The sequence below is a fragment of the Haematobia irritans genome, chromosome 2, assembly GCF_050003625.1.
Source record: "Haematobia irritans isolate KBUSLIRL chromosome 2, ASM5000362v1, whole genome shotgun sequence".
NCBI classification, from domain to species: domain Eukaryota; kingdom Metazoa; phylum Arthropoda; class Insecta; order Diptera; family Muscidae; genus Haematobia; species Haematobia irritans.
The window spans coordinates 13,268,984-13,295,954 of record NC_134398.1 but is presented as its reverse complement, the minus strand read 5'-3'; the positions used below and the strand labels follow the sequence as shown (position 1 = coordinate 13,295,954).

The 26,971-nt window shown below is 26.6% G+C and overlaps 1 protein-coding gene across 1 annotated transcript in view; it reads left to right on the top strand.

The window, feature by feature from the left end:
* The window catches only part of LOC142224454 (uncharacterized), a 75,732-nt gene that overhangs the window by 25,377 nt on the left and 23,384 nt on the right, over nt 1-26,971 (top strand). The window contains exons 2-3 of the mRNA XM_075294223.1: nt 5,467-5,810; nt 5,936-6,111. Of these exons, the coding sequence (XP_075150338.1) occupies nt 5,467-5,810; nt 5,936-6,111 (520 nt within the window). The remainder of the gene's footprint in view (nt 1-5,466; nt 5,811-5,935; nt 6,112-26,971) is intronic.

The window sequence follows — 26,971 nt, the reverse complement described above, 5'->3', positions numbered from 1 at the left end:
AAATTTTGTTAAAATTTTATGGTCTATAGAAAATTGTGTTAAAATTTAATTTCTGTAGAAAATTTTGCCAAAAATTTAATTTCTATATAAAATTTTTTCAAAATTTTATTTCTATATAAAATTTTGTCAAAATTGCATTTCTATAGAAATTTTTGTTAACATTTTATTTCTATAGGTAATTTTCTAAAAAGTTTATTTCTATAGAATTTTTTTTTTAAGTTTACTTTTATAGAAAATTTTATTTCAATAGAAAATTTTGTCAAAATTCCATGTCGAAAGTTGTATAAAGCACGAAAATGGATACGATTTAATTCCAATTTATGGGCGAGATTAATCTTTTACAGTTACTATAAACAAGACAAAAATGTGCTCATATGTCAACCTCAAACCTCGTACGTATAACTTCAAAAATTAGAGCTGTCAGATTGCAACACTAGAGTTGCCCAAAATCGAACTACAGAAGTTAACCCTCGTATTATTATTAATGCATTCCAGGAATTTGCTACCCTTCCCTGTTATCCCATGTAAACCTAGTTGTGCATTGGAATCGCTTTAAATTGTTTTTACAGTCGTTTATAATTTTACAAGTACTTTCCGTTGTTGTGTTTTTATACCCTCCACCATAGGGTGGGGGTATATTAACTTTGTCATTCCGTTTGTAACACATCGAAATATTGCTCTAAGACCCCATAAAGTATATATATTCTAGGTCGTGTTGAAATTCTGAGTCGATCTAAGCATGTCCGTTCGTCCGTCCGTCCGTCTGTTGAAATCACGCTAACTTCCGAACGAAAGAAGCTATCGACTTGAAACTTGGCATAAGTAGTTGTTGTTGATGTAGGTCGGATGGGCCATATCGGACCACTTTTACGTATAGCCTCCATATAAACCGACCCCTAGATTTGGCTTGCGGAGCCTCTTAGAGGAGCACAATTCATCCGATCCTGTTAAAATTTGGTACGTGGTGTTTGTATATCGTGTCTAACAGCCATGCAAAAATTGGCCCATATCGGTTTATAGTTATTTATAGCCGATCGCCAATCACACAAAAATTGGTCCATAGAAAAATTTGTCAAAATTTTATTTCTATAGAAAATTTTGTCAAACTGAATTATATACGTATATAATCGGCCTTTTTTGTTTAATATATATCCCGTATGGACTAACTTACAATTTAGAGGACGGTGTTAAGAAGTTTTTAGATAACTTGCCATCGACTGCTACCGCGAGTGCTACCGCGAGTGCTACCGCGAGTGCTACCGCGAGTGCTACCGCGAGTGCTACCGAAAGTAATTCGATTGTGGATTACAGTCTTTAGTAGAAGTTTCTACGCAACCATGGTGGAGGGTACATAAGATTCGGCCTGGCCGAACTTACGGCCGTATATACTTGTTTTGTTTCGTTTTGTTCAACGCATATTGGAATTGTGTAAATGCCAATAACAATTTCTCATGTCTTTTCCTATTTTTTTTTTCTCTGTTTTTTAATAAGAATTTTTGTTAAATGGTGTGAAAAAAATGTATATGACATACATTTGGGTATTGCCAATATATTCATTACTGTTGCATATTTTCAGGCGCATTTGCTACAAAACGCCGTTTGCACTATACGACCATCAGCATCACCACCACCACCACCAGCGCCATAAAGCATACACTTACTATCAAGTGCATACATTCACAAGCAATACCATTATGAGAAAGCTCACATAGCACACTTTCATTTAGTGCCATGCATTGTATTTTTGTTTCATGCTGTAGATTGAAGCAATCAGTTTTTTTTTTTGGAAAAATACTACAGAAAAATAAAAAGACTGGAAAAAATCATCATTAATTACTTTTACTGTTTGTTTTTGTTTGTTTGTTTTTTTTTTGTATTTTTTCCTTTCCGTTTTCATAGAACTTTTGTTGGCTGTTCAAAAAACAAAACGCGAATAATTGATATGTTTGCATACTTTATGGGTTTTTTGGCATTCTCACGATTGTGAATTGCTTCCAAGTGAATTACCATTAGAAAATGTTTAGCCAGTTTTTGGGGCGAGGAATCTAATGGCTTAGAAAGTAAGATGATAACAAAACAAAGTGTACATTTCGTTAAATCAAGGTAGAGAAAAATATCACAAAATATTATTTCGACAAAAAGAAAGTGAATTACATTCCATATGAAATGCAAGGATCGAGAATTTTTAAAAGGAAAGTGGAAAACCATTGTTTTCTATAAAAGATATGGTCAAAATATTGGTTTTGTTAAAATTTAATTTCTACAGAAAATTTTGTCAAAATTTTATTTCTATAGAAAATTTTGTTAAAATTTTATTTCTACAGAAAACTTTGTCAAAATTTTATTTCTGTAGAAAATTTTGTCAAAATTTTATTTCTATAAAAAATTTTGTCAAAATTTTATTTCTATAGATAATATTGTTAGTATTTTATTTCTATAGAAAATTTTGTTAAAATTTAATTTCTATAGAAAATTTTCTAAAAATTTTATTTCTACAGAAAACTTTGTCAAAACTTTATTTCTATCGAAAATTTTGTCAAAATTTTATTTCTAACGAAAACTTTCTAAAAATTTTATTTCTATAGAAAACTTTGTCCAAACTTTATTTCCAAAGAAAATTTTTTCAAAATTTTAGTTCTATAGAAAATTTTGTTAAAATTTTATTTCTATAGAAAAATTTGTCAAAGTTTTATGTCTATAGTAAACTTTTTCAAAACTTTATTACTATAGAAAATTTTGTAAAAATTGTATTTCTATATAAAATTATGTCAAAATTTTATTTCTGTAGAAAACTGATGTCAAAATTTTATATCTATGGGTTTTTTTTCTATAGAAAACCTTGTCAAAATTTTATTTCTATAGAAAATTTTGTCAACATTTTATTTCTATAGAAAATTTTGTCGAAAATGCATTTCTGTAGAAAAATTGTTCAAAAATTTATTTCTTAATTTTAAAGTCTAAATTTTATTTCTATAGAAAATTTGTCAAACTTTTATTTCTACACACAAAGAAAATTTCATTAAAATTGAGCCAACGAAAATTTTTCATTGATATAACGAAACATTTTCATTAAGACAATGAAAATATTCGTTAATAGTATGAAAATTTTCGTTGACTAACTGGATATTCATTATGGTAACGAAAAATTGCGTTATATTAACGAATTTGTTTCATTGGCTCAATTTTAATGACGCATTTCGTTAATATAACGAAACTTTTTCTACCAGTGTATAGAAAATGTTGTCAAAAGTGTTTTCTATAGAAAATTTTGTCAATATTTTATTTCAAATTTTGTTAAAATATAATTTCTATAAAAAATTTTCTAAAAATTTTATTTCTACAGAAAACTTTGTCAAAGTTTTATGTCTGTAGTAAACTTTCTCAAAACTTTATTTCTATAGAATTTATTTCTATATAAAATTATGTCAAAATTTTATTTCTGTAGAAAATTTTGTAAAAATTTTATTCTTTAGAAAATGTTGTCAAAAGTGCATTTCTGTAGAAAAATTGTTAAAAAATTTATTTTTTAATTTTAAATTCTAAATTTTATTTCTATAGAAAGTTTGTCAAACTTTTATTTCTATAGAAAATTTTGTCAAAAGTGTTTTCTGTACAAAAGTTTGTCAAAATTTTAGTTTTATAGAAAATTTTGTCAAAATTTTATTTCTGTAAAAAAATTTGTCAAATTTTTTTTCTGTAGAAAATTTTGTCAAAATTTTATTTTTATAGAAAATTTTGTCAAAATTTTATTTCTGTAAAAAAAATTGTCCATTTTTTTTCTATAGAAAATTTTGTAAAAATTTTATTTCTATAGAAAATTTTGTCAAAATTTTATTTTTATAGAAAATTTTGTCAAAATTTTATTTTTATAGAAAATTTTGTCAAAATTTTATTTCTGTAAACAAATTTGTCAAATTTTTTTCTATAGAAAATTTTGTCAAAATTTTATTTCTATAGAAAATTTTGTCAAAATTTTATTTCTATAGAAAATTTTGTCAAAATTTTATTTCTGTAAAAAAAAATTGTGAATTTTTTTTCTATAGAAAATTTTGTCCACATTTTATTTCTATAGAAAATTTTGTCAAAATTTTATTTCTATAGAAAATTTTGTCAAAATTTTATTCTATAGAAAATTTTGTCAAAATTTCATTTCTGTAAACAAATTTGTCAAATTTTTTTTCTATAGAAAATTTTGTCAAAATTTTATTTCTATAGAAAATTTTATCAAAATTTTATTTTTATAGAAAATTTTGTCAAAATTTTATTTCTGTAAAAAAAATTGTCAAATTTTTTCTATAGAAAATTTTGTCAAAATTTTATTTCTATAGAAAATTTTGTCAAAATTTTATTTCTATAGAAAATTTTGTTAAAATTTAATTTTTATAAAAAATTTTCTAAAAATTTTATTTCTACAGAAAACTTTGTCAAAGTGTTATGTCTATAGTAAACTTTCTCAAAACTTTATTTCTATAGAAAATGTTGTAAAAATTTTATTTCTATATAAAATTATGTCAAAATTTTATTTCTGTAGAAAATTTCGTCAAGATTTTATTCTTTAGAAAATGTTGTCAAAATTTTATATCTATGGGAAATTTTGTCAAAGTTTTATTTCTATAGAAAACCTTGTCAAAATTTTATTTCTATAGAAAATTTTGTCAACATTTTATTTCTATATTTCTGTAGAAAAATTGTTAAAAAACTTATTTTTTAATTGTAAATTCTAAATTTTATTTCTATAGAAAGTTTGTCAAACTTTTATTTCTATAGAAAATTTTTTCAAAAGTGTTTTCTATAGAAAATTTTGTCAAAATTTTATTTTTATAGAAAATTTTGTCAAAATTTATTTTTTATAGAAAATTTTGTCAAAATTTTATTTCCGTAAAAAAATTTGTCAAATTTTTTTTTCCATAGAAAATTTTGTCCAACTTTTATTTCTATAGAAAATTTTGTCAAAATTTTATTTTTATAGACAATTTTGTCATAATTTTATGTCTATAGAAAATTGTGTCAAATTTTTTATTTTTTTTATAGACCATATTTTATTTTTATAGACCATATTTAGCACACTTAATTATGGACCCAAAATATAATAAATTATAATGCAATTTACTTTGCACCCATCATCAATCGATGGTGGTGGGTACAAAAATGTGTCAGTATTTGTTCCAATTTTTAAAATTTCATTTGTGACCTCTAATTAAAAATATCACGATTTGTGTCACTTTTTTTCCTTGTGCATAAAAAATGCATACATTTTTCAAATTCTTTCATTTACATCCAAGAAAATTGTCAACCAACATAATTTGTCTGAGAAGTTTTCTAACACCTATAAAACAATGCCATTTAAGTTTCCTTATGGCAATTTATGACACTGGACAATCTAGGATCTATTTAAAATATGTTTTTTGTCTTCTCCTTTTTAAATTTTCTTATTATCTATTTTTTCTTTCGCCATCTTCTTCACAGGTGTCATAAAACTTTGTTAACGTTCCATAATTTACGCGCTGCTATCACTCTATTATTGTTGGCCATTAATAGCATAGAATTAGCAAAGGCTTTGCTGCCACTCCCCCAACATATCAACGATGCAATAACTGAAGAGCCAGGAGACGGTGGAGGAGGAGATAGAAAATCAAATGATCAAAGCGGAAGTCAAAGTAATTTGCCACAACCGTTAGCCATGGGAAATGAAGCGGAAGCTATTGTTGTTGTCATTGGTAGTTCGATATTGGCAAATGCTATAACGGCCATTATAATGACCATAACCTTAATCTGTTATCATCGAATGGTGGAATTGAAAAAATCTCTAGGTTAGTATGGCATCAAATTGCATTTACATATCTGATCTGGGCATCGGGCCCTGGGCGAGAATGTAAATTGAACAAATTTATTTAATTTGTATCTTCCGTTTTTTTTTCTATCTCCACTCATTTAGAATTCCTTTATGTCAGCAGTGCCATGACAGTGTTAATTTTTATTTTACGCATTTATGAATTGGCGGAAATTGTTTATTACGAATCAATAATGGAATTGGAATCAATAATAGAGGCAACATCGGCTGTGTGTTTATTATTTTTGGCCATAATTGATGGATTTACCGTTTACAAGGAGGTAAGTGAAAGTGAAAATTTCAATACAGCCAATTCATGGTAATAAATTTGAATTTAAATTGGAAAAAATAATTAAATGGATGTGATGGTGTTGTGGCCTATTGAAATCCAAATACAGAATGTAATTGCATATCTAATTTCAAATATTTAGCTATTTTGATTATGCCATTTAAATAGATAAACGAAATACACAAAATTAATTAACTTTTTAAAATATTTCATTTGCCTTAGGGGATACTATAGTAAATCCATATACCAAGTCCACCGAGCGTATAATTAATATTAATTTCATGGCTACAAAGTTATTGGGTGCGTATGATTTATCCAAATTATTGACCACATGTGCGTATGATTGATTTAATTGGGTTTATGTGAAAGGTATATTATGCCAAATATCATTAAAGTAAAATTTATTTGAAATTTTTAATGCAAAAATGAGTGCATGAAAATTTCACAACATACCAATAAATTTTATTTGAGAATATAATAAAAATGATTATATTCTCTAGGTCAATAGGCGGGATAAATACACACAAAACATTTTTTCTGATGCATTGATCCAAATAATTTTTTTGCTTCAATCACAAAAATGAAATGCAGATTAATTAGAAATGAAAAAATATATTTAATTAAAGAAAACTAAAACTTATTTCTATAGAAATTTCTGTCAAATTTTATTTCTAAAGAAAATTTTGTCAAAATTTTATTTCTATAGAAAATTTTTTACAAAATTTTATTTCTAAAGAAAATTTTATCACAATTTTATTTCTATAGAAAATTTTGTCAATTTTTGTGTTCTATAGAAAATTTTGTCAAAATTTTATTTCTAAAGAAAAATATTTCAAAATTTTATTTCTAAAGAAAATTTTGTCAAAATTTTATTTCTAAAGAAAATTTTGTGAAAATTTTTAGTTCTATAGAAAATTTTGTCAAAATTTTATTTCTATAGAAAATTTTGTCAAAATTTTATTTCTATAGAAAATTTTGTCAAAATTTTATTTCTATAGAAAATTTTGTCAAAATTTTATTTCTAAAGAAAATTTTGTCAAAATTTTATTTCTATAGAAAATTTTGTCAAAATTTTATTTCTATAGAAAATTTTGTCAACATTTTATTTCGTAAGAAAATTTGATCAAAATTTTATTTCTATAGAAAATTTTGTCAAAATTTTATTTCTATAGAGAATTTTTATCAAAATTTTATTTCTATAGAAAATTTTGTCAAAATTTTTAGTTCTATAGAAAATTTTGTCAAAATGTTATTTCTATAGAAAATGTTGTCAAAATTTTATTTCTATAGAAAATTTCGTCAAAATGTTATTTCTATAGAAATTTTTTGTCAAAATTTTATTTCTATAGAAAATTTTGTCAACATTTTATTTTGTTAGAAAATTTGGTCAAAATTTTATTTCTGTAGAAAAGTTTATTTCTATAGAGCATTTTTGTCAAAAATTTATTTCTATAGAAAATTTTGTCAACATTTTATTTCTATAGAAAATTTTGTCAAAATTTTATTTTTATAGAAAAATTTGTCAAAATTTTATTTCTATAGAAAATTTTATCAAAATGTTTAGTTTTGTTGAAAATTGTGTCAAAATGTTTAGTTCTATAGAAAATTTTGAAAAGTATTGTCAAGTTTTGTCAATTTTTTTTCTATAGGAAATTTTGTAAAAATTTTATTTCTATAGAAAATTTTGCCAAAATTTTATTTCTATAGAAAATTTTATCAAAATGTTTAGTTCTATAGAAAATTTATCAAAATGTTTAGTTCTATAGAAAATTTTGTCAAAATTTTATTTCTATAGAAAATTTTGTCATAATTTTATTTCTATAGAAAATTTTGTCAAAATTGTATTTCTATAGAAAATTTTGTCAAAATTTTATTTCTATAGAAAATTTTATCAAAATGTTTAGTTCTATAGAAAATTTTGTCAAAATGTTTATTTCTATAGAAAATTTTGTCAAAATGTTTATTTCTATTGAAAATTTTGTCAAAATTTTATTTCTATGGAAAATTTTGTCAATTTTTTCTATAGGAAATTTTGTAAAAATGTTGTTTCTATAGAAAATTTTGTAACAATTTTATTTCTATAGAAAATTTTGTCAACATTTTTAGTTCTATAGAAAATTTTGTCAAAATGTTTAGTTCTATGGAAAATTTTGTCAACATTTTATTTCTATAGAGAATTTTTGTCAAAATTTTATTTCTATAGGAAATTTTGTCAACATTTTATTTCGTAAGAAAATTTGGTCAAAATTTTATTTCTATAGAAAATTTTGTCAAAATTTTTATTTCCATATATCCAAAATGCATCCAGATTTTGAATTATTCGACACTTTGACACTTTCGATTAATTTTTTAATTGGCTCAATTAAAAATTGTTATTGATTTTGGTCGCGAAACTCAATTAGTAGTTTCTCAGCTTCCAATAAGAACAAGAGTCTGCACGGCAATGCAGGTGTTAGGCCCCCTTTCCCTTTTGCTAATTAGAACTAATCGTTAGTCTTTCTATGCTTTGAGGAGATGCCTGCTTTCAAAACAGCTGATGAATGCAAATAAATTCCCAGAATTATTCTATTTTTCTCTTCTTCTTTTAATCCAAACTGGAAGCAAGCCATAATACGAATAAATATTTAAGTCGATTCTTACAACTAAATCCATTTTTTTTGTTTTAAATAAAAATGTGATACTAATGTATGCATGAGTCTTACTAGGAAGTACTTATCCCAAAATTTAGTCTTTAACTGGCTACTCATTGAAATGAAAGAGGAAATTCACAAATGTTGAAGTCTTAGCTAAAAAAAAAAATAAATAAAAAATTCCAGAATAAAAATAAAAAATAAAAAAAAAAACAAAAAACCTAAACAAATTTTATTTGGCATTGTAGCGTAAGGAAGTTTTGTTGTTATTATAAACTAAGTACTTTTCCGCTACTTGACATTTAAATAGAGTATAACCAGCCAACACATAGTTACAATGGGATTTAAGATTTGCTTAGAGCTCTGAACATGGGAAGGATGGTTAGTAGAAGGATGGGGGGAAAGAGAGGGTAGATTTTAAATTTTATTTCCCCCAGGTCTTCTCGGGCACATTACCAAAGTCAACAATGCAAAGGAGCTTTAAGTTAAAATAAAAAAAAATACGAAAAGGCGCAACAAGAGTTGACATTAAATGCAAAATGAGAAGAATAAGCACTATTATAAACCTCAAGTAACTTTCACAGTGGGGGAATATTTGGAAATTATTTAGATGACTTTGTAGCAAAAAGGTATAATTTTTAAACCTTAACCCGAAGAATCTAATATTTTTAGATTATTAGTTTTGTGTTTTATTTCATAGAATGAGATAGGGTAACCTTTAAAGTCCCCATATTCGTTGTTGATGATTCCGGGTTGTCGTTGGCGGCTCGTTAATATAGCGTGAACATTTTTCGGAGTTGGGGATGCGGGTTTGTTCGATTGGGGAATTTTTTCTATAAAAATGAAATTTTGAGAAAATTTTCTATAGATATAAAATCTTGATAAAGAAATAAAATTTTAACAATATTTTCTATTAAAATAAAATTTTGACAATATTTTCTATAGAAATAAAATTTTCACACAATTTTCTATAGAAATAAAATTTTTATTGTTGTTTTTGATCTCAGCTTAAAGCCATGCATTGACTAAACTACAAGTGTAGCTTAACCTCTGTTGGTTAAGCTACACTTGTAGTTTAGTCAATGCATGGCTTCAAGCTGAGATCAAAAACAACAATAACGATTGAAGCGAAGCCAACACGCTCAAAAACAAACCCAGCCAAATACATTCAAATCGATGATTTGAGTTTGGCAAAGGAAAAGAGATATGCTGGCAAATTTGTTTAGGCAGTAGCCGACTATCAAACCCTTTTTCGGGAGGTTCAAGTGTAGTTCACTTTGGGTTGAGTGAATTACCCGAATTTATTCTGATAATTGGTTGATAGTTTTACTGCAAGTAGAGGATGCTGATGAGGAATGTGGTAATTCCGAAACAGCTGTACATCCAACCATCTTACAGTCTATCGGGCTTTGCCCAAATAAATTTGACAAGCATACTTTTCCTCTGTTGGTTAAGCTACACTTGTAGTTTAGTCAATGCATGGCTTTAAGCTGAGATCAAAAACAACAATAACGATTGAAGAGAAGCCAACAATAACAAACAAAACGAAATACAATTTTGACAAAATTTCCTATAGAAAAAAAAGTACAAAATTTTCTATAGAAATAAACTGTTGTTGTTGTTTTTTTTATTTCAGCTTAAGCTGAAATAAAAAGAAAACTAAAAACAACAACAACAATGCTTAAAGAACAAAACCAACAATAACAAAACAAAATGAATGAAATAAACTTTTGAAAAAATTTTCTGTACAAAAAAAAATTGCAAAAATTTAGGAATACAATTTTGACAAAATTTTCTATAGACATAAAATGTTGAAAAACTTTTCTATAGAAATAAAATTTTGACAAAATTTTCTATAGAAAGAAAATTTGGACAAAATTTTATATAGGAATAAAATGTTGAAAAACTTTTCTATAGAAATAAAATTTTGATAAAATTTTCTATAGAAATAAAATTTTGACAAAATTTTCTGTAGAAATAAAATGTTGAAAAATTTTTCTATAGGAGTAAAATTTTGATAAAATTTTCTATAGAAATAAAATTTTGACAAAATTTTCTATAGAAATACAATTTTGACAAAATTTTCTATAGAAATTAAAATTTGACAAAATTTTCTATAGATATAAAATTTTGACAAAATTTTTGTAGAAATCAAATTTTGACAACATTTTCTATAGAAATAAAATTTTGACAAAATTTTCTATAGAAATACAATTTTGACAAAATTTTCTATAGAAATTAAAATTTGACAAAATTTTCTATAGATATAAAATTTTGACAAAATTTTCTATAAAAATAAAATTTTGACAAAATTTTCTATAGAAATAAAATTTTGACAAAATTTTTGTAGAAATAAAATTTTGACAAAATTTTTGTAGAAATCAAATTTTGACAACATTTTCTATAGAAATAAAATTTTGACAAAATATAGAAATAACATTTTGACAAAATTTTCTATAGAAATTAAAATTTGACAAAATTTTCTATAGATATAAAATTTTGACAAAATTTTGTATAGAAATTAAATTTTGACAAAATTTTCTAAAGAAATAAAATTTTGACAAAATTTTCTATAGAAATTAAAATTTGAAAAACTTTTCTATAGAAATAAAATGTTGACAAACTTTTCTATAGAAATAAAATTATGACAAAATTTTCTATAGAAATAAAATGTTGACAAACTTTTCTATAGAAATAAAATGTTGACAAAATTTTCTATAGAAATTAAAATTTGACAAAATTTTCTATAGAAATAAAATGTTGACAAAATTTTCGATAGAAATGAAATTTTGATAACATTTTCTATAGAAATAAAATTTTGACAAAATTTTCTATAGAGATAGTTTAGGTTAGGTTAGGTGGCAGCCCGATGTATCAGGCTCACTTAGACTATTCAGTCCATTGTGATACCACATTGATGAACTTCTCTTATCACTGAGTGCTGCCCGATTTCATGTTAAGCTCAATAACAAGGGACCTCCTTTTTATAACCGAGTCCGAACGGCGTTTCAAATTGCACTGAAACCACTAAGATAAGCTTTGAAACCCTCACAAATGTCACCAGCATTACTGATAATCCACCGTTGAAACACTTTTTGGTGTTTGGACGAAGCAGGAATCGAACCCACGACTTTGTGTATGCAAGGCGGGTATTGCACCACGGTGGCTCTATAGAGATAAAATGTTGAAAAACTTTTCTATAGAAATAAAATTTTGACAAAATTTCTTTTGAAATAAAATTTTGACAAAATTTTCTATAGAAATAAAATTTTGACAAAATTTTCTATAGAAATAAAATTTTGTCAAAATTTTCTATAGAAATAAAATTTTGACAAAATTTTCTATAAAAATAAAAATTTTGACAAAATTTTCGATAGAAATGAAGTTTTGAAAAAATTTTCTATAGAAATAAAATTTTGACAAATTTTTCTATAGAAATAATATTTTGACAAAATTTTCTATAAAAATAAATTGTTGGCAAAATTTTCTATAGAAAATACAATTTTGACAAAATTTTCTATAGAAAATACAATTTCGACAAAATTTTCTATAGAAAATACAATTATGACAAAATTTTCCATAGAAATAAAATTTTGACAAAATTTTCTATGGAACAAAAAAAAAATTTGACAAACTCTTCTATAGAAATAAAATTTTGACAAAATTTTGATAAAATAGAATTAAAATGTTGTTCTATAGAATTAAAATGTTGAAAAAACTTTCTATATGAATAAAATTTTTTATATGTATAAAATTTTGACAAAATTTTCATAGAAATAAAATGTTGACAAAATTTTTCTATAAGAAAAAAATTTTGACATAATTTTCTATAAAAAAATAAAATCTTGATAAAATTGTCTATAGAAATAAAATTTTGACAAAATTTTCATAGAAATAAAATGTTGACAAAATTTTTCTATAAGAAAAAAATTTTGACATAATTTTCTATAAAAAAATAAAATTTTGATAAAATTGTCTATAGAAATAAAATTTTGACAAAATTTTCTCTAGAAATAAAATTTTGACAAAATTTTTGTAGAAATCAAATTTTGAAAAAATTTTCTATAGAAATTAAATTTTGACAAAATTTTCTACAGAAATAAAATGTTGACAAAATTTTCCATAGAAATGAAATGTTGACAAAATTTTTTATAGAAATAAAAGTTTGACATAATTTTCTATAGAGAAAAAATGTTGAAAAACTTTCCTATAGAAATAAAATGTTGACAAATTTTTCTATAGAAATTAAAATTTGACAAACTCTTCTATAGAAATAAAATTTTGACAAAATTTTGATAAAATCTTCTATAGAATTTATATGTTGAAAAAACTTTCTTTATGAATAAAATTTTGACAAAAATTTTTTATATGTATAATATGTTGACAAAATTTTCATAGGAAAAAATTTCGACAAAATTTTCTTTAAGAAAAAAAATGTTGACATAATTTTCTATAAAAAATAAAATATTGATAAACTTGTCTATAGAAATAAAATTTTGACAAATTTGTCTATAGAAATAAAATGGTGACAAAATTTTCCATAGACAAATTTTGACAAAATTTTCTCTAGAAATAAAATTTTGACAAAATTTTCGATAGAAATAAAATTTTTGTAGAAATCAAATTTTTACAAAATTTTTGTAGAAATCAAATTTTGACAAAATTTTCTATAGAAATAAAATTTTGACAAAATTTACTATAGAAGTAAAGTTTTTATTATTGTTTTGATGTCAGCTTAAAACCATGCGTTGACTAAACAACAGGACTAGCTTAACCAACGGAGAAAGAGTATGTTTGACAAATTTATTTTGAATTTTTTTTAGTTTGGTAGATTTATGGTAACATTTTCTTAAAAGTTTGGTAGATTGTGGCATGAGTGTCAACTGTGTTTCGGTGTCACTGATCGTTAGGTGTCGGCGATGCAGTTTTGTTGGTTCGGCATTGTCGTTGACGATTCGGTTTCGGTTTGTGCGCCTATATTAAAGTAAAACCTAGTGAACATTCTTTAGATGGTCATCTCCACCTCCATTTCATATCACCCCATGTCCTCTGAACATTGTCATCATATTTCTTTTTTTTTTAATTTTACATTTAGAAATAATTAATATTTACAAATAATCAATATTAACAAAATTCCTGCCACTATGACATGGCCAACTGTCTCCTCATTAGAGCTGCGCCACTCTATGATGATCCAAAGAAGAATTTTAATAAAATCCGGAAATATATTTATTTACAAAATTCACAGGCAAAAGCATAGAGTGGTACTCGTACAACTTTCAACATTTCAACAGCAATAATGGAACCACAGCACAGAGAACAGCAAAAATGCATTTGCATTTTGATTGCTTGAAAATAAAGCATTAACTTGACATAATGTTGTAGTTGTTGTTATTGTACTTCTCAGAGCTAAATACAAGAGAAGATTTAAGCTTGGAGCACAATTATGCTCGTACACTATAGGAACTCATATTTATTAGGGATGCCAGGGTGGACGTATTATATATGTGTGAGAGGGAGATTGCCAGTCGCCGTTGTAATGAGTGGAGTTTAGGTTTTGGGATAACATAAAGAAAATATAAGTATATGACCAAATTTTTTTATTGGATTATAAAAAAATTCTAATAAAAATTCAATTGAATCAAATATTTCTTTAATAAACAAGAGAATACAGAGTGAAAAGGATTAGGGGTTTGCCCTTTCTCGATCGACTACCTGGTGAAGGATACAACTATTCTGAAGTTCGACGAGGAATTGAGTATAACACTTGGAAGAAAATAGTCCTATAAAATAAGTTTTCAAAATTTTATCAAAATTGTATTGCTATGTTGTTGTTGTTGTAACAGGTTTTAATGTAATTTCATCCATTTTGTTCTATGCTTTGGTACTTCAACTGTTGTCTAGATCTAAGAACTCTGCGACAAGGGTGGGGTGCGTTCAGAGTGATCTGGTAGTGAGTCGGGTAGGTTTAGCTGGGCAAGCGAAAAGGTGACGAGTGTGGCCCCTGGTTACAGATGGGGCACACGTCAGCTACGCTGCTATCAATCACTGATAGGTAGGAATTGAGGGGGCTGCACTTGCCTAATCTCAATTGGGCTAAAATCACCCCAGTCTGCCGTGGGAGGTCTCTTTCTTCCGGTGCTATGGGTGGTGGTCGGACTCCGAGAACAGGATTAACCTTGTAGCTTCTCACCGCTTCAGCTACAGTATCCTCATGAATCCTGTTCAGACCTGTCTGATATGCTGCCTCATTTAAAGGCTCACTTTTGTAACGCTGGATCTCGAGCTCTAGAAGGTGAAGATTAACCCTTACATTCCTGGGTGGGGGTTGCCTATCCACAAGATTGTGATTTGGATGATAAATTCGAAAGCAACCCACGAGGTACTGCTTTGACAACATATAATTGTGTCGACGCACTGGGATGATCTTGGTCTCCGCATAAAGGTGATCCAGGGGTGTACTGCGAAGACATCCTGTTGCAGTTCTAAGGGCAGCGTTCCGACAGGTCTGGATGTTATTCCACTGGGTGTCGCTTGTTTGAGGTGTCCACACTGGCGCTGCATAGTTTACCACTGATCGGCCAATTGCCTTATAAGTAGTCAGCAAGGTTTCTTTGTCCCACCATAAGTGCTGCCCGCAAGTGACTTGAGGACCTTGTTTCTACCGCGGAACTTGTTACAAACTGCAGTGACATGGGCAGACGACTTAAAAAGGCTGTCGAAATCCCCGAGTATCTTGGGGTAGTTTACTGTCGGAATTATTTCGCCATCGAGTCTAACATTCAACTGCCTACGTACTTCCGCCGTCCATGTAGTGAACAGTGTAGCTGAGGATTTGGTGGCAGATATCCTCAAAATTCTAGCAATGAAATAACTGGTAAGATCAGCAATGTAGACGTTTCAACCATCGCATATGTCATCAACAATGGGCCCGGATGCCATGATTGTACAGTCGTCCGCATATGATACAATCTCGACGCCGTCCGGAGGGGGTGGAATCGAGGACAGGTAGATATTAAACAGTACTGGAGATATCACCTCACACTGGGGAACTCCCTGATTAACTCTACGGGGTTACGACTTCTTGTCCCTGAATTCCACGTACGACTGGCGTCCGCACAGGTAATTCGGAAGCTCTTCGTTCCTGCCGGTAGGGACGTATTTTCGATGTCCTCGAATATTATGGCATGGTTAACCGTATCGAATGCCTTCGATAGGTCAAGCGCCACGAGGGCCGTCCTATGACACAGCTTGGGCTGATTGAGTCCCATATTAATATGTGCCCAAATGACATGCAAGGCTGTCGTCGTGCTATGAACCTTACGAAATCCATGTTGATGGTGGGAAGCTGGAAAATTCTTCACAAGGCTGGGGAGGAGTAGTGCCTCAAGTGTCTTGGCTACTGGCGAGAGCAACGATATCGGTCTGTACTATTCACCTTTACTCGAATCTTTGCATGGTTTCACTCGGCTATAAAAAGGAGGCCCCTTGTCATTAAGCTTAACATAGAATCGGGCAGCACTCAGTGACAAAAGAGAGAAGTTCACCACTGTGGCATCACAGTGGACTGAATGGTCTAAGTGAGCTTGAAATATCGGGCTGCCACTATACCTAACCTAACCATGGTTTCAGTAGTGGAATCACCCCACCCATGTTCCAGACATCGGGTGATTCCAAAGACAAATTGAGGAGTCTGGTCAGATACTCAACTGCCAGTATTCCCAGCTGCTTCAGCGTTAGCATTGAAATTCCGTCGGGGATCAGCGCCTTGGATGGTTTCGCGCTGTTGATGACATTGGTAACTTCGGCTGTGGTAAATTGTCGTGTGTTATCGGCTCGTAGACCACGTAAGCGACGAGTGGCTCTCCTTTTCGCTCTATCACTCTCGGTATGCTCGACAAATTGTCGGTTGAAGTATCTAACGCATCTCTTCGAATCAATCACAGTCACGGCCCCAAAAGTGACTGAAATCCCATCATCCCTCGTAGCGGAGTTCGAGAGGGCTCTCACTGTTGACCACAATTTACCTGTTCCTGTACCTAGGTTACATTGCTTGAAGTGCTCTAACTATGTGTTACGATTGTGCTCGTCGACTATCTTACTAATCTCTAGATTGAGTTCCCTGATGCTAGGGTCAGGAGCCACCGTGGTGCAATGGTTAGCATGTCCGCCTTGTATACACAAGGTCGTGGGTTCGATTCCTGCTTCGACCGAACACCAAAAAGTTTTTCAGCGGTGGATTATCCCACCTCAGTAATGCTGGTGACATTTCTGAGGGTTTCAAAGCTTATCTAAGTGGTTTCACTGCAATGTGGAACGCAGTTCGGACTTGGCTATAAAAAGGAGGTCCTTTGTTATTGAACTTAACATGGAATCGGGCAGCACTCAGTGATAAGAGAGAAGTTCACCAATGTAGTATCACAATGGCCTGAATAGTCTAAGTGAGCCTGATACATCGGGCTGCCACCTAACCGAACCTAACCTAACCTAGGGTCAGCAGGGTTAGCGCGACGGCGTTCATCACGCTAGTCTGCGAGTCACGCCAAATTTTATTTCTATAGAACATTTTGTCTAAATTTTATTTCTATATAAAATGTTGTCCAAATTTTATTTCTATAGAAAATTTTGTCAACATTTTATTTCTATCGAAAATTTTGTCAAAATTTTATTTCTACAAAAATTTTTGTCAAAATTTTATTTCAACATAAAATTTTGAGAAAAATTTTGTTAAATGTTTTTTCTATAGAAAATTTTGTTAAATGTTTTTTTCTATAGAACATTTTGTCAATTGAGTTCTATGGAAAATTTTGTCAAAATTTTATTTCTATAAAAATTTTTGTTAAAATTTTATTTCAACAGAAAATTTGTCAGCCTTTTATTTCTATAGAAAATTTTGTCAGCATTTTATTTCTATAGAAAATGTTGTCAAAATGTTATTTCTATAGATAATTTTGTTCAAATTGTATTTCTATAGAAAATTTTATCAAATTATTTTCATAGAAAATTTTGTTAAAATTTTATTTCTATAGAAAATTTTATTTCAAAAAAAAATTTGTGAAACGCTCGTCTGCGAGTCACGCCAACTTTTATTTCTATAGAAAATTTTGTCCAAATTTTATTTCTATAGAAAATTTTGTCAAAATTTTATTTCTATCGAAAATTTTGTCAAAATTTTATTTCTATCGAAAATTTTGTCAAAATTTTATTTCTATCGAAAATTTTGTCAAAATTTTATTTCTATAGAAAATTTTGTCAAAATTTTATTTCTATCGAAAATTTTGTCAAAATTTTATTTCTATCGAAAATTTTGTCAAAATTTTATTTCTATCGAAAATTTTGTCAAAATTTTATTTCTATACAAAATTTTGTCAAAATTTTATTTCAACATAAAATTTTGAGAAAAAAATTTTTAAATGTTTTTTCTATAGAAAATTTTGTCAGTTGTGTTCTATGGAGAATTTTGTCAAAATTTTATTTCTATAAAAAATTTTGTCAAAATTTTATTTCCATAGAAAAATTTGAGAAAATTTTATATCTATAGAACATTTTGTCAGCATTTTATTTCTATAGAAAATTTTGTCAAAATGTTATTTCTATAGAAAATTTTGTTCAAATTGTATTTCTATAGAAAATTTTATCAAATTATTTTCATAGAAAATTTTGTTAAAATTTTATTTCTATAGAAAATTTTATCAAAATTTTATTTCTATAGAAAATTTTGTGAAAGTTTTATTTCTATAAAAATGTTTGTGAAAATTGTATTTTTATAAAGAATTTGGTCAAAATTTTATTTCTATAAAAAAAAATTGTCAAAATTTTATTTCTATGGAAAATGTTTCAAAATTTTATTCCAATAGAAAATTTATGAAGTACCTCTTAATTTTACAGGAATATTAAACATCAAGAATTCTACCAAACTGTTAAAAATCTACAATTTTTGGTAGGATTGTAATAACTGTGAAAACCGCGCTCACGCCTCGTATATACCCCTGACTCAGCTTCGAGCAGCTTTGTAAAACAACATCGCTGGGCACCAGTAATCATGAAATGAGAAAGTCACAAGTTTACAGCCTAACAATTGACAAGTTCCAGGGAATTATTAACTGAAATTAATAATATTTCAATTAACCAAATTTAAAGCATTCCAATTTCATTCGTTAATTTAATTTAAGTAAAACTTCGTCCAATTGCAAGGAATATTTACCCTACGGGAAATTCGTGAAAATTGCCACTGACGGACCTATCACCGAACTGGTTCCTGTGCTCCAGTAAGTTGCAATTTTTAAATAGTCGTAATTTATATATTTCCGAACTCGTTTGATATTGAAATCTTAGATCCATTAAGATTTTAATATCAAACATTTTCATATTTTTAGTGAAATAAAATTATCAGAATAACCTATTGTTCGACATATTTCAAAAGCTTTTTTTTTCATTTTGAGTTCGATTAGGATGTCCAAATTGAAATAGATTTCTAAGAGCTTGCCCAAGACTGGTTCCTGAGGACCTGTATATGGGGTGCTCCTGCGAAATTGTCCCAGGACGTGTCCTTTGGGATGAGTTCAAGACGCGTCATAAAATGTAAATTTACCTCGTCAATGACAAACCCATGTTAAAGTGACCGGTTCCTTCCATACGTTTTGACCAGAATTTTGTCAAAACTTTATTTCTATCGAAAATTTCATTTCTATAGAAAATTTTGTCAAAATTTTATTTCTATAAATTTTTTTTCCAAAAGTTGATTTCTTTGAAAACTTTTGTCAAAATTTTATTTCAATAGAAAATTTTGAGAAAATTTTATTTCTATAGAAATATTTGTTTTTTTTTTCTATAGAAAATTTTGTCAATTTTTTCTATAGAAAATTTTTTCTAAATTTTATTTCTATAGAAAATTTTGTCAAAATTTTATTTCTATAGAAAATTTTGTCAAAATTTTATTTCTATAGAAAATTTTGTCAAAATTTTATTTCTATAGAAAATTTTGTCAAAATTTTATTTCTATAAAAGTTTTGTCAAAATTTTATTTCTATAAAAAATTTTGTCAAAATGTTATTTCAATAGAAAATTTTGGCAAAATTTTATTTGTATAAAAATGTTTGTCAAAATTGTATTTCTATTAAAAATTTTGTTCAATTCCATACGTTTTGACCAGAACTGGGACTGATCCATACACACCAGGGACTAGTCCTGTACCGGTTCTGTAGTTGATCCATTTCCTGTAGCGTATTTATAATCCCAAATTTATGTAGAATACCTTAAAACTGCAGCACTGGCAACATTCATTTGCATTTTGTTAAGAAGCTTTACTGCGACAGTCGGAAAAAAATTAAAATTCTATACTTGCTAAAATAACAAAAACTTATTATTATACCGTTCTGAAGATAAGCATAAATATTTAATAATTATGCAAAAGCTTTGCAAATAATACACACGATGACAAAAATACAAAATGAGAAGTATAACAAATCCCAAACAGATTTAAGGATATTTATGTAAATATAAAAAAAAGAGGGGAACAAAAAAGAATGGGAGTTCACATTTATTACGATTGTCTTCAAAATCCAAATCCAATCATGTAATTAAAAAAAAATAAAGTGAAAAATAGTAAAACGAAAGTACTAACGAAAAGAGAAACGCTACCGCTTGCTTTAGATAAATTGTTTATAAACTCGGGCATATAGTTCCTCCAGAAGTCTTTTTAATTTTAGCGCCCGAAAGTATGCATATATTTCTTTTTGGATTTTTCGAAAGAGACAGGTTTACAGTCATTTATAAAGACTGCCATTTGACAAATTCAACGGAATTATTAACTGAAATTACAATCTATTAAATTTATAAAATTTCGATTCCGTTCAAATTTAAAAAATTTTAATAATAAATAAAATTAAATAAATATTTATTTTTATTTATTTTATTTATAATTATTATTAAATTTATACATTTATAGAATTTTTTTATTTTTGAATATGCATATTTTTCAAAATAAATTTTAGCGCCCGAAAGTATGCATATTATTCTTTCGGAATTTTTTGAAGAAGACAATCAGGATTACAGTCATGTACAAAGACTGACAAATTCAACAAAATTATTAACTGAAATTCATCATATTTCAATCTATTAAATTTATAAAATTTCAATTCCGTTCGAGTTAATAAAATTTACAAAATTTTAATAATAAACAAAATTAAATAAATTTTTATTTTTATTTATTTTATTTATAATTATTATTATATATCTTCTCAAGAAGTCGAAATTTATAGAATTTTTTTATTTTTTAATATGCATATTTTTCAAAATAAATTTTAGCGCCTGATATTATTCTTTCGGAATTTTTTGAAGAAGACAATCAGGATTACAGTCATGTACAAAGACTGACAAATTCAACGAAATTATTAACTGAAATTAATCATATTTTAATCTATTAAATTTATAAAATTTCAATTCCGTTCGAGTTAATCAAATTGACAAAATTTTAATAATAAACAAAATTAAATAAATTTTTATTTTTATTTATTTTATTTATAATTATTATTATATATCTTCTCAAGAAGTCGAAATTTATAGAATTTTTTTTTATTTTTGAATATGCATATTTTTCAAAATAAATTTTAGCGCCTGAAAGTATGCATATTATTCTTTCGGAATTTTTTGAAGAAGACAATCAGGATTACAGTCATGTACAAAGACTGACAAATTCAACGAAATTATTAACTGAAATTCATCATATTTCAATCTATTAAATTTATAAAATTTCTATTCCGTTCGAGTTAATAAAATTTACAAAATTTTAATAATAAACAAAATTAAATAAATTTTTATTTTTATTTATTTTATTTATAATTATTATTATATATCTTCTCAAGAAGTCGAAATTTATAGAATTTATTTATTTTTTAATATGCATTTTTTCAAAATAAATTTTAGCGCCTGATATTATTCTTTCGGAATTTTTTGAAGAAGACAATCAGGATTACAGTCATGTACAAAGACTGACAAATTCAACGAAATTATTAACTGAAATTAATCATATTTTAATCTATTAAATTTATAAAATTTCAATTCCGTTCGAGTTAATCAAATTGACAAAATTTTAATAATAAACAAAAGTAAATAAATTTTTATTTTTATTTATTTTATTTATAATTATTACTACATATCTTCTCAAGAAGTCGAAATTTATAGATTTTTTTATTTTTGAATATGCATATTTTTCAAAATAAATTTTAGCGCCTGAAAGTATGCATATTATTCTTTCGGAATGTTTTGAAGAAGACAATCAAGATTACAGTCATGTACAAAGACTGACAAATTCAATGAAATTATTAACTGAAATTAATAATATTTCAATGTACTAAATTTATAACATTTCAATTCCGTTCGATTTAATCAAATTGAAAAATTTTAAGAACAAACAAAATTAAATAAATTTTTTATTTTTATTTATTTTATTTATTACCCGCCTGTAGACAAGAAACCAATCTCTGTTATATTACACGATTCTAAGTGATAAGTTTGACAACTTGCATATTGATGTTAGGTGTGGAGGGGGATGTTCCACGTTGTGCCCACTTTCCAAACCAAATTACCGAACCGATTTACTTACATTATTTTATGGAGCCAATATTTACATTTTATTTGGGCCAAATTGCCACTGAAGGACCTATCACAAGACTCAAATTCTTAAATGTTCATTATTATTGAACTGTGACCGGTCCATACAGATCTGGGACTAGTCCTGCAACGGTCTTGGGGTTGATTCATTTCCCGTAGGGTAGTAGTTACACCCTCCCATTCTATGGTGGCTCATACAAAAAAAGCATACAAAACTTTTCTCTTGCCATTTTAAGCCAATGTTATGCATCATTGGAATCGGATTCATGTGACTGCCCATAAAACATAGATATTGCTTTGCTGGCCATTGGAAACATCCTCTCTGTTTTTGGCTTAAAAGTGGCAGTCATTGTAAATGCATTTTACGATTACTTTACGCCATGGGAACTTGAAAGCTTTTCAAAATATTTTCAAATGGCAAGGAACGCGAAACCTATGACTGCTGTAACAAAAACAAAAAACTATTCCCTAAAACCTTTCAGTAAATGACCTTCGGAATTCTAAAACAATTTAAAAAACTACAAACAACTACAACAACAACGACACTAACAAAAGCCATAAAAACTGTAGGCAAAATATAAAATGCAAATATTATAGGAAATGTACGTGCACCAGAGGTTCCTCATAGGAAGTCGTTAGTTTTCAATGGCAACAACAACAACTGCCTTGGTGTGTGTCCATTATAGATGATTGACAGGAAAAATAGAGAACAATGATATTTTGTGTGTATGGTGCATATTAGGTGGGTGTGTGTCTGGGCTATAAAGAGAGAAAGAGGGAGAGAGATAGGGAGAGAGAAGTGATTTTAATAAGTCATGCATTTTTATTGAAAAATTCTTCATTGTTCCGAGTTATAATGTTGAAGGCTGTTTTTTGTTTTAATTTAATTAAAATAAAGTTAAATGAATATTTGTTCAAATAAATAAAAATGGCTAAAGCGAACTAAAGGGGTTTCCAATAAGATATTACTTTGGTATTCAAAAACTGTAAGTTTTTGAGATAAATACTGGATTTTTTTTATTCATAATACAAGAGAAGAGAGAAAGGTTAGTACAAGAGAAAGGTATGCATATAACATAAATACATTTTCGAGTTTAACGATTGGAAAACACGGGCGCCACAGTTGGTAGAATTCTACCAAAAAGTGTTAGATTTTTTACTATCTACCAAAGATTGGTAGAATTCTTGATGTTTTGGTAAATTTTGCAAAATATTCCTCTTCAAAAATTTTCTATAGAAATACAATTTTGACAAAAGTATCTATAGAAATAAAATTTTGAGAAAATATTCTATAGAAATAAAATTTTGACAACATTTTCTATTCAGAGAAAATTTGGCAAAATATTCTATGGAAATAAAATTATGGCAAAATATTCTATGGAAATAAAATTTTGACCAAATTTTCTACAGAAATAAAATTTTCCAAAATTTTGTATAAAAATAAAGTTTTGACAAAACTTTCTAAAGAAATAAAATTTTGACAAAATTTTCTTTAGAAATAAAATGTTGACAAAATTTTCTATACAAATAAAATTTTGACAAAATTTCCTTTAGGAATCAAATGTTGACAAAATTTTCTATAGTAATAAAATTTTGACAAAATTTTCTATATATAAAATTTTCTATAGAAATAAAATTTTGACAAAATTTTCTTTAGAAATAAAATGTTGACAAAATTTTCTATAGTAATAAAATGTTGACAAAATTTTCTATAGAAATAAAATTTTGACAAAATTTTCTATTGAAAAAAAGTTTAGCAAAATATTCTATGGAAATAAAATAATGGCGAAATATTCTACGGAAATAAAATTTTCTAAATTTTCTACAGAAAAATGTTGACAAAATTTTCTACAGAAATAAAATTGTGACAAAATTTTCTATAAAAAAAAAATTTTGACAAAATTTTCTATAGAAATAAAATTTGGAAAAAATTTTGTATATATAAATAATATTTTGATAAAATTTTCTGTAGAAAATTTGATAATATTTTCTATAGGAATAAAATTGTTACATAATTTTCTATACAAATAAAATTTTGACAAAATTTTCTATAGAAATAAAATTTTGAGAAAATATTCTATAGAAATAAAATTTTATTGTTGTTTTTTTTTTCTCAGCTTAAAGCCATGCATTGATTAAACTACAAGTGTAGCTTAACCAACAGAGGAAAAGTATGCTTGTCAAATTTAAGTAAAGTATGCTTGTTCAAAAACAACAATAACGATTGAAGAGAAGCCAACAATAACAAACAAAACAAATAAAATTTTGACAAAATTTTCTATAGAAATAAAATTTTGACAAAATTTTCTATAGAAATAAAATTTTCTATAGAAATAAAATTTTGACAAAATTTTCTTTACAAATAAAATGTTGACAAAATTTTCTATAGAAATAAAATGTTGACAAATTTTTCTATAGAAATAAAATTTTGACAAAATTTTCTATATAAATAATATTTTTATACAATTTTCTATAGAAATAAAATTTTGAAAAAAATTTTGTATAGAAATAAAATTTTGACAAAATTTTCTATAGAAATAAAATTTTGACAAAATTTTCTATAGAAATAAAATTTTGAAAAAATTTTCTATTGAAAAAAAGTTTAGCAAAATATTTTATGGAAATAAAATTATGACAAAATATTCAACGGAAATAAAATTTTGACAAAATTTTCTATAAAAATAAAATGTTGACAAAGTTTCGTATAAAAATAATAGTTTGACAAAATTTTCTACAGAAATAAAATTGTTACAAAATTTTCTTTAGAAATAAAATGTTTACAAAATTTTCTATAGAAAAAAAATTTTGACAAAATTTTCTTTAGAAATAAAATGTTGACAAAATTTTCTACAGAAATAAAATTTTGACAAAATTTTCTATATATAAAATTGTCTATAGAAATAAAATTTTGACAAAATTTTTTATAGAAATAAAATTTTGACAAATTTTTCTATAGAAATAAAATATTGGCAAAATATTCTATGGAAATAAAGTTATGACAAAATATTCTACGGAAATAAAATTTTGACAAAATTTTCTTTAGAAATAAAATTTTGACAAAATTTTCTTTAGAAATAAAATTTTGATAAAATTTTCTTTAGAATAAATTTTTGACAAAATTTTCTATAGAAATAAAATTTTGACAAAATTTTCTATAGAAATAAAATTTTGACAAAATTTTCCATAGAAATAAAATTTTCTATAGAAATAAAAATTTGGCAAAATTTCGTATAGAAATAAAATTTTGACAAAATCTTCTATAGAAATACAATTTGGACAAAATTTCGTATAGAAATAAAATTTTGACAAATTCAATTGATACAGAAATACAATTTTGACAAAATTTTCTATGGAAATAAAATCTTGACAAAATTTTCTACAGAAATAAAATTTTGGCAAAATATTCTATGGAAATAACATTTTGAAAAAATTTTCTATAGGAATAAAATTTTGACAAAATTTTCTATACAAATAAAATTTTGACAAAATTTTCTATAGAAATAAAATTTTGATGTCATTTTCTATAGAAATACAATTTTGACAAAATTTTCCATAGAAATAAAATTTTGACAATATTTTCTACACAAATAAAATTTTTTTCTATAGAAAGAAAATTTTATCTAGAAATACAATTTTGACAAAATTTTCTATATAAATAATATTTTGATAAATTTTTCTATATAAATAAAATGTTGACAAAATTTTCTATAGAATTAAAATTTTGACCAAATTTTTTTTAGATTTAAAATTTGTACAAAATTTTCTATAGAAATAAAAGAAATGAAATGAAATTTTGAATTAATCCCAATCACCTGTATATTTTTGTTCGTGGCGAAATTCCAAGTCGATCTAGATCTGCTCCATAGCAATAAGTCTACTTATATTGCTTTATTGATATGGAAAAAATACTTTCGTACAGAACGAAATTTTAGACCAACGAAATTCAATTTTACTGTAAAGTAATTTCTTTTAGCCTAAATAAACCAAAACGGTGCAACGATTGTCTTAAGATTTGTTTTTCGATTTCAAAGAATTTTTTTGTTGCTTCAAAGGAAGGCGTTGTATTGTAGAAGAACGTGCCGCAGAAAAGAAAACTTAAATTTTTTTGCCAACTTTAGAAAGTATTCACCATAGCATTTTCATTTGATATTTTTCCCTTTCTTCGTTAGATGTCTTTGAATTTTTAACAGCAGAAAATAGCAGATATTTTGATTCATGGTTTTTCCTTTGCCACATCTTAGTTGGTCGCTTTTGTTCATAGTAGAAGACGTTTTTTCGTGTCGTATGATTCTAGCATATCAGGGATCAGCTGCAGCTGACGATACTTGTGTTTTATGGGTTTTTATGTTATCCGTTTTTTTGCTGGTTTTTAAGGACAGCGAATTCTTTCTATTTTCTGAGTAGAGATGTATGCAAAAGAAAAGTCTCTACAATTCGTGATATTTTTTTACTATCATACCAATTCCCAAGTGATGAGGCATTAAAGATGGTTAAGAATGGGATATGAGAAATGGAGCGGGGTGGTGGAGAAATTTAAGGGGATATCAATGCGTTGTAGTCTATCATATATTTGAGATATTAGTTATGCTACATAGTTTATAGTACAGATTT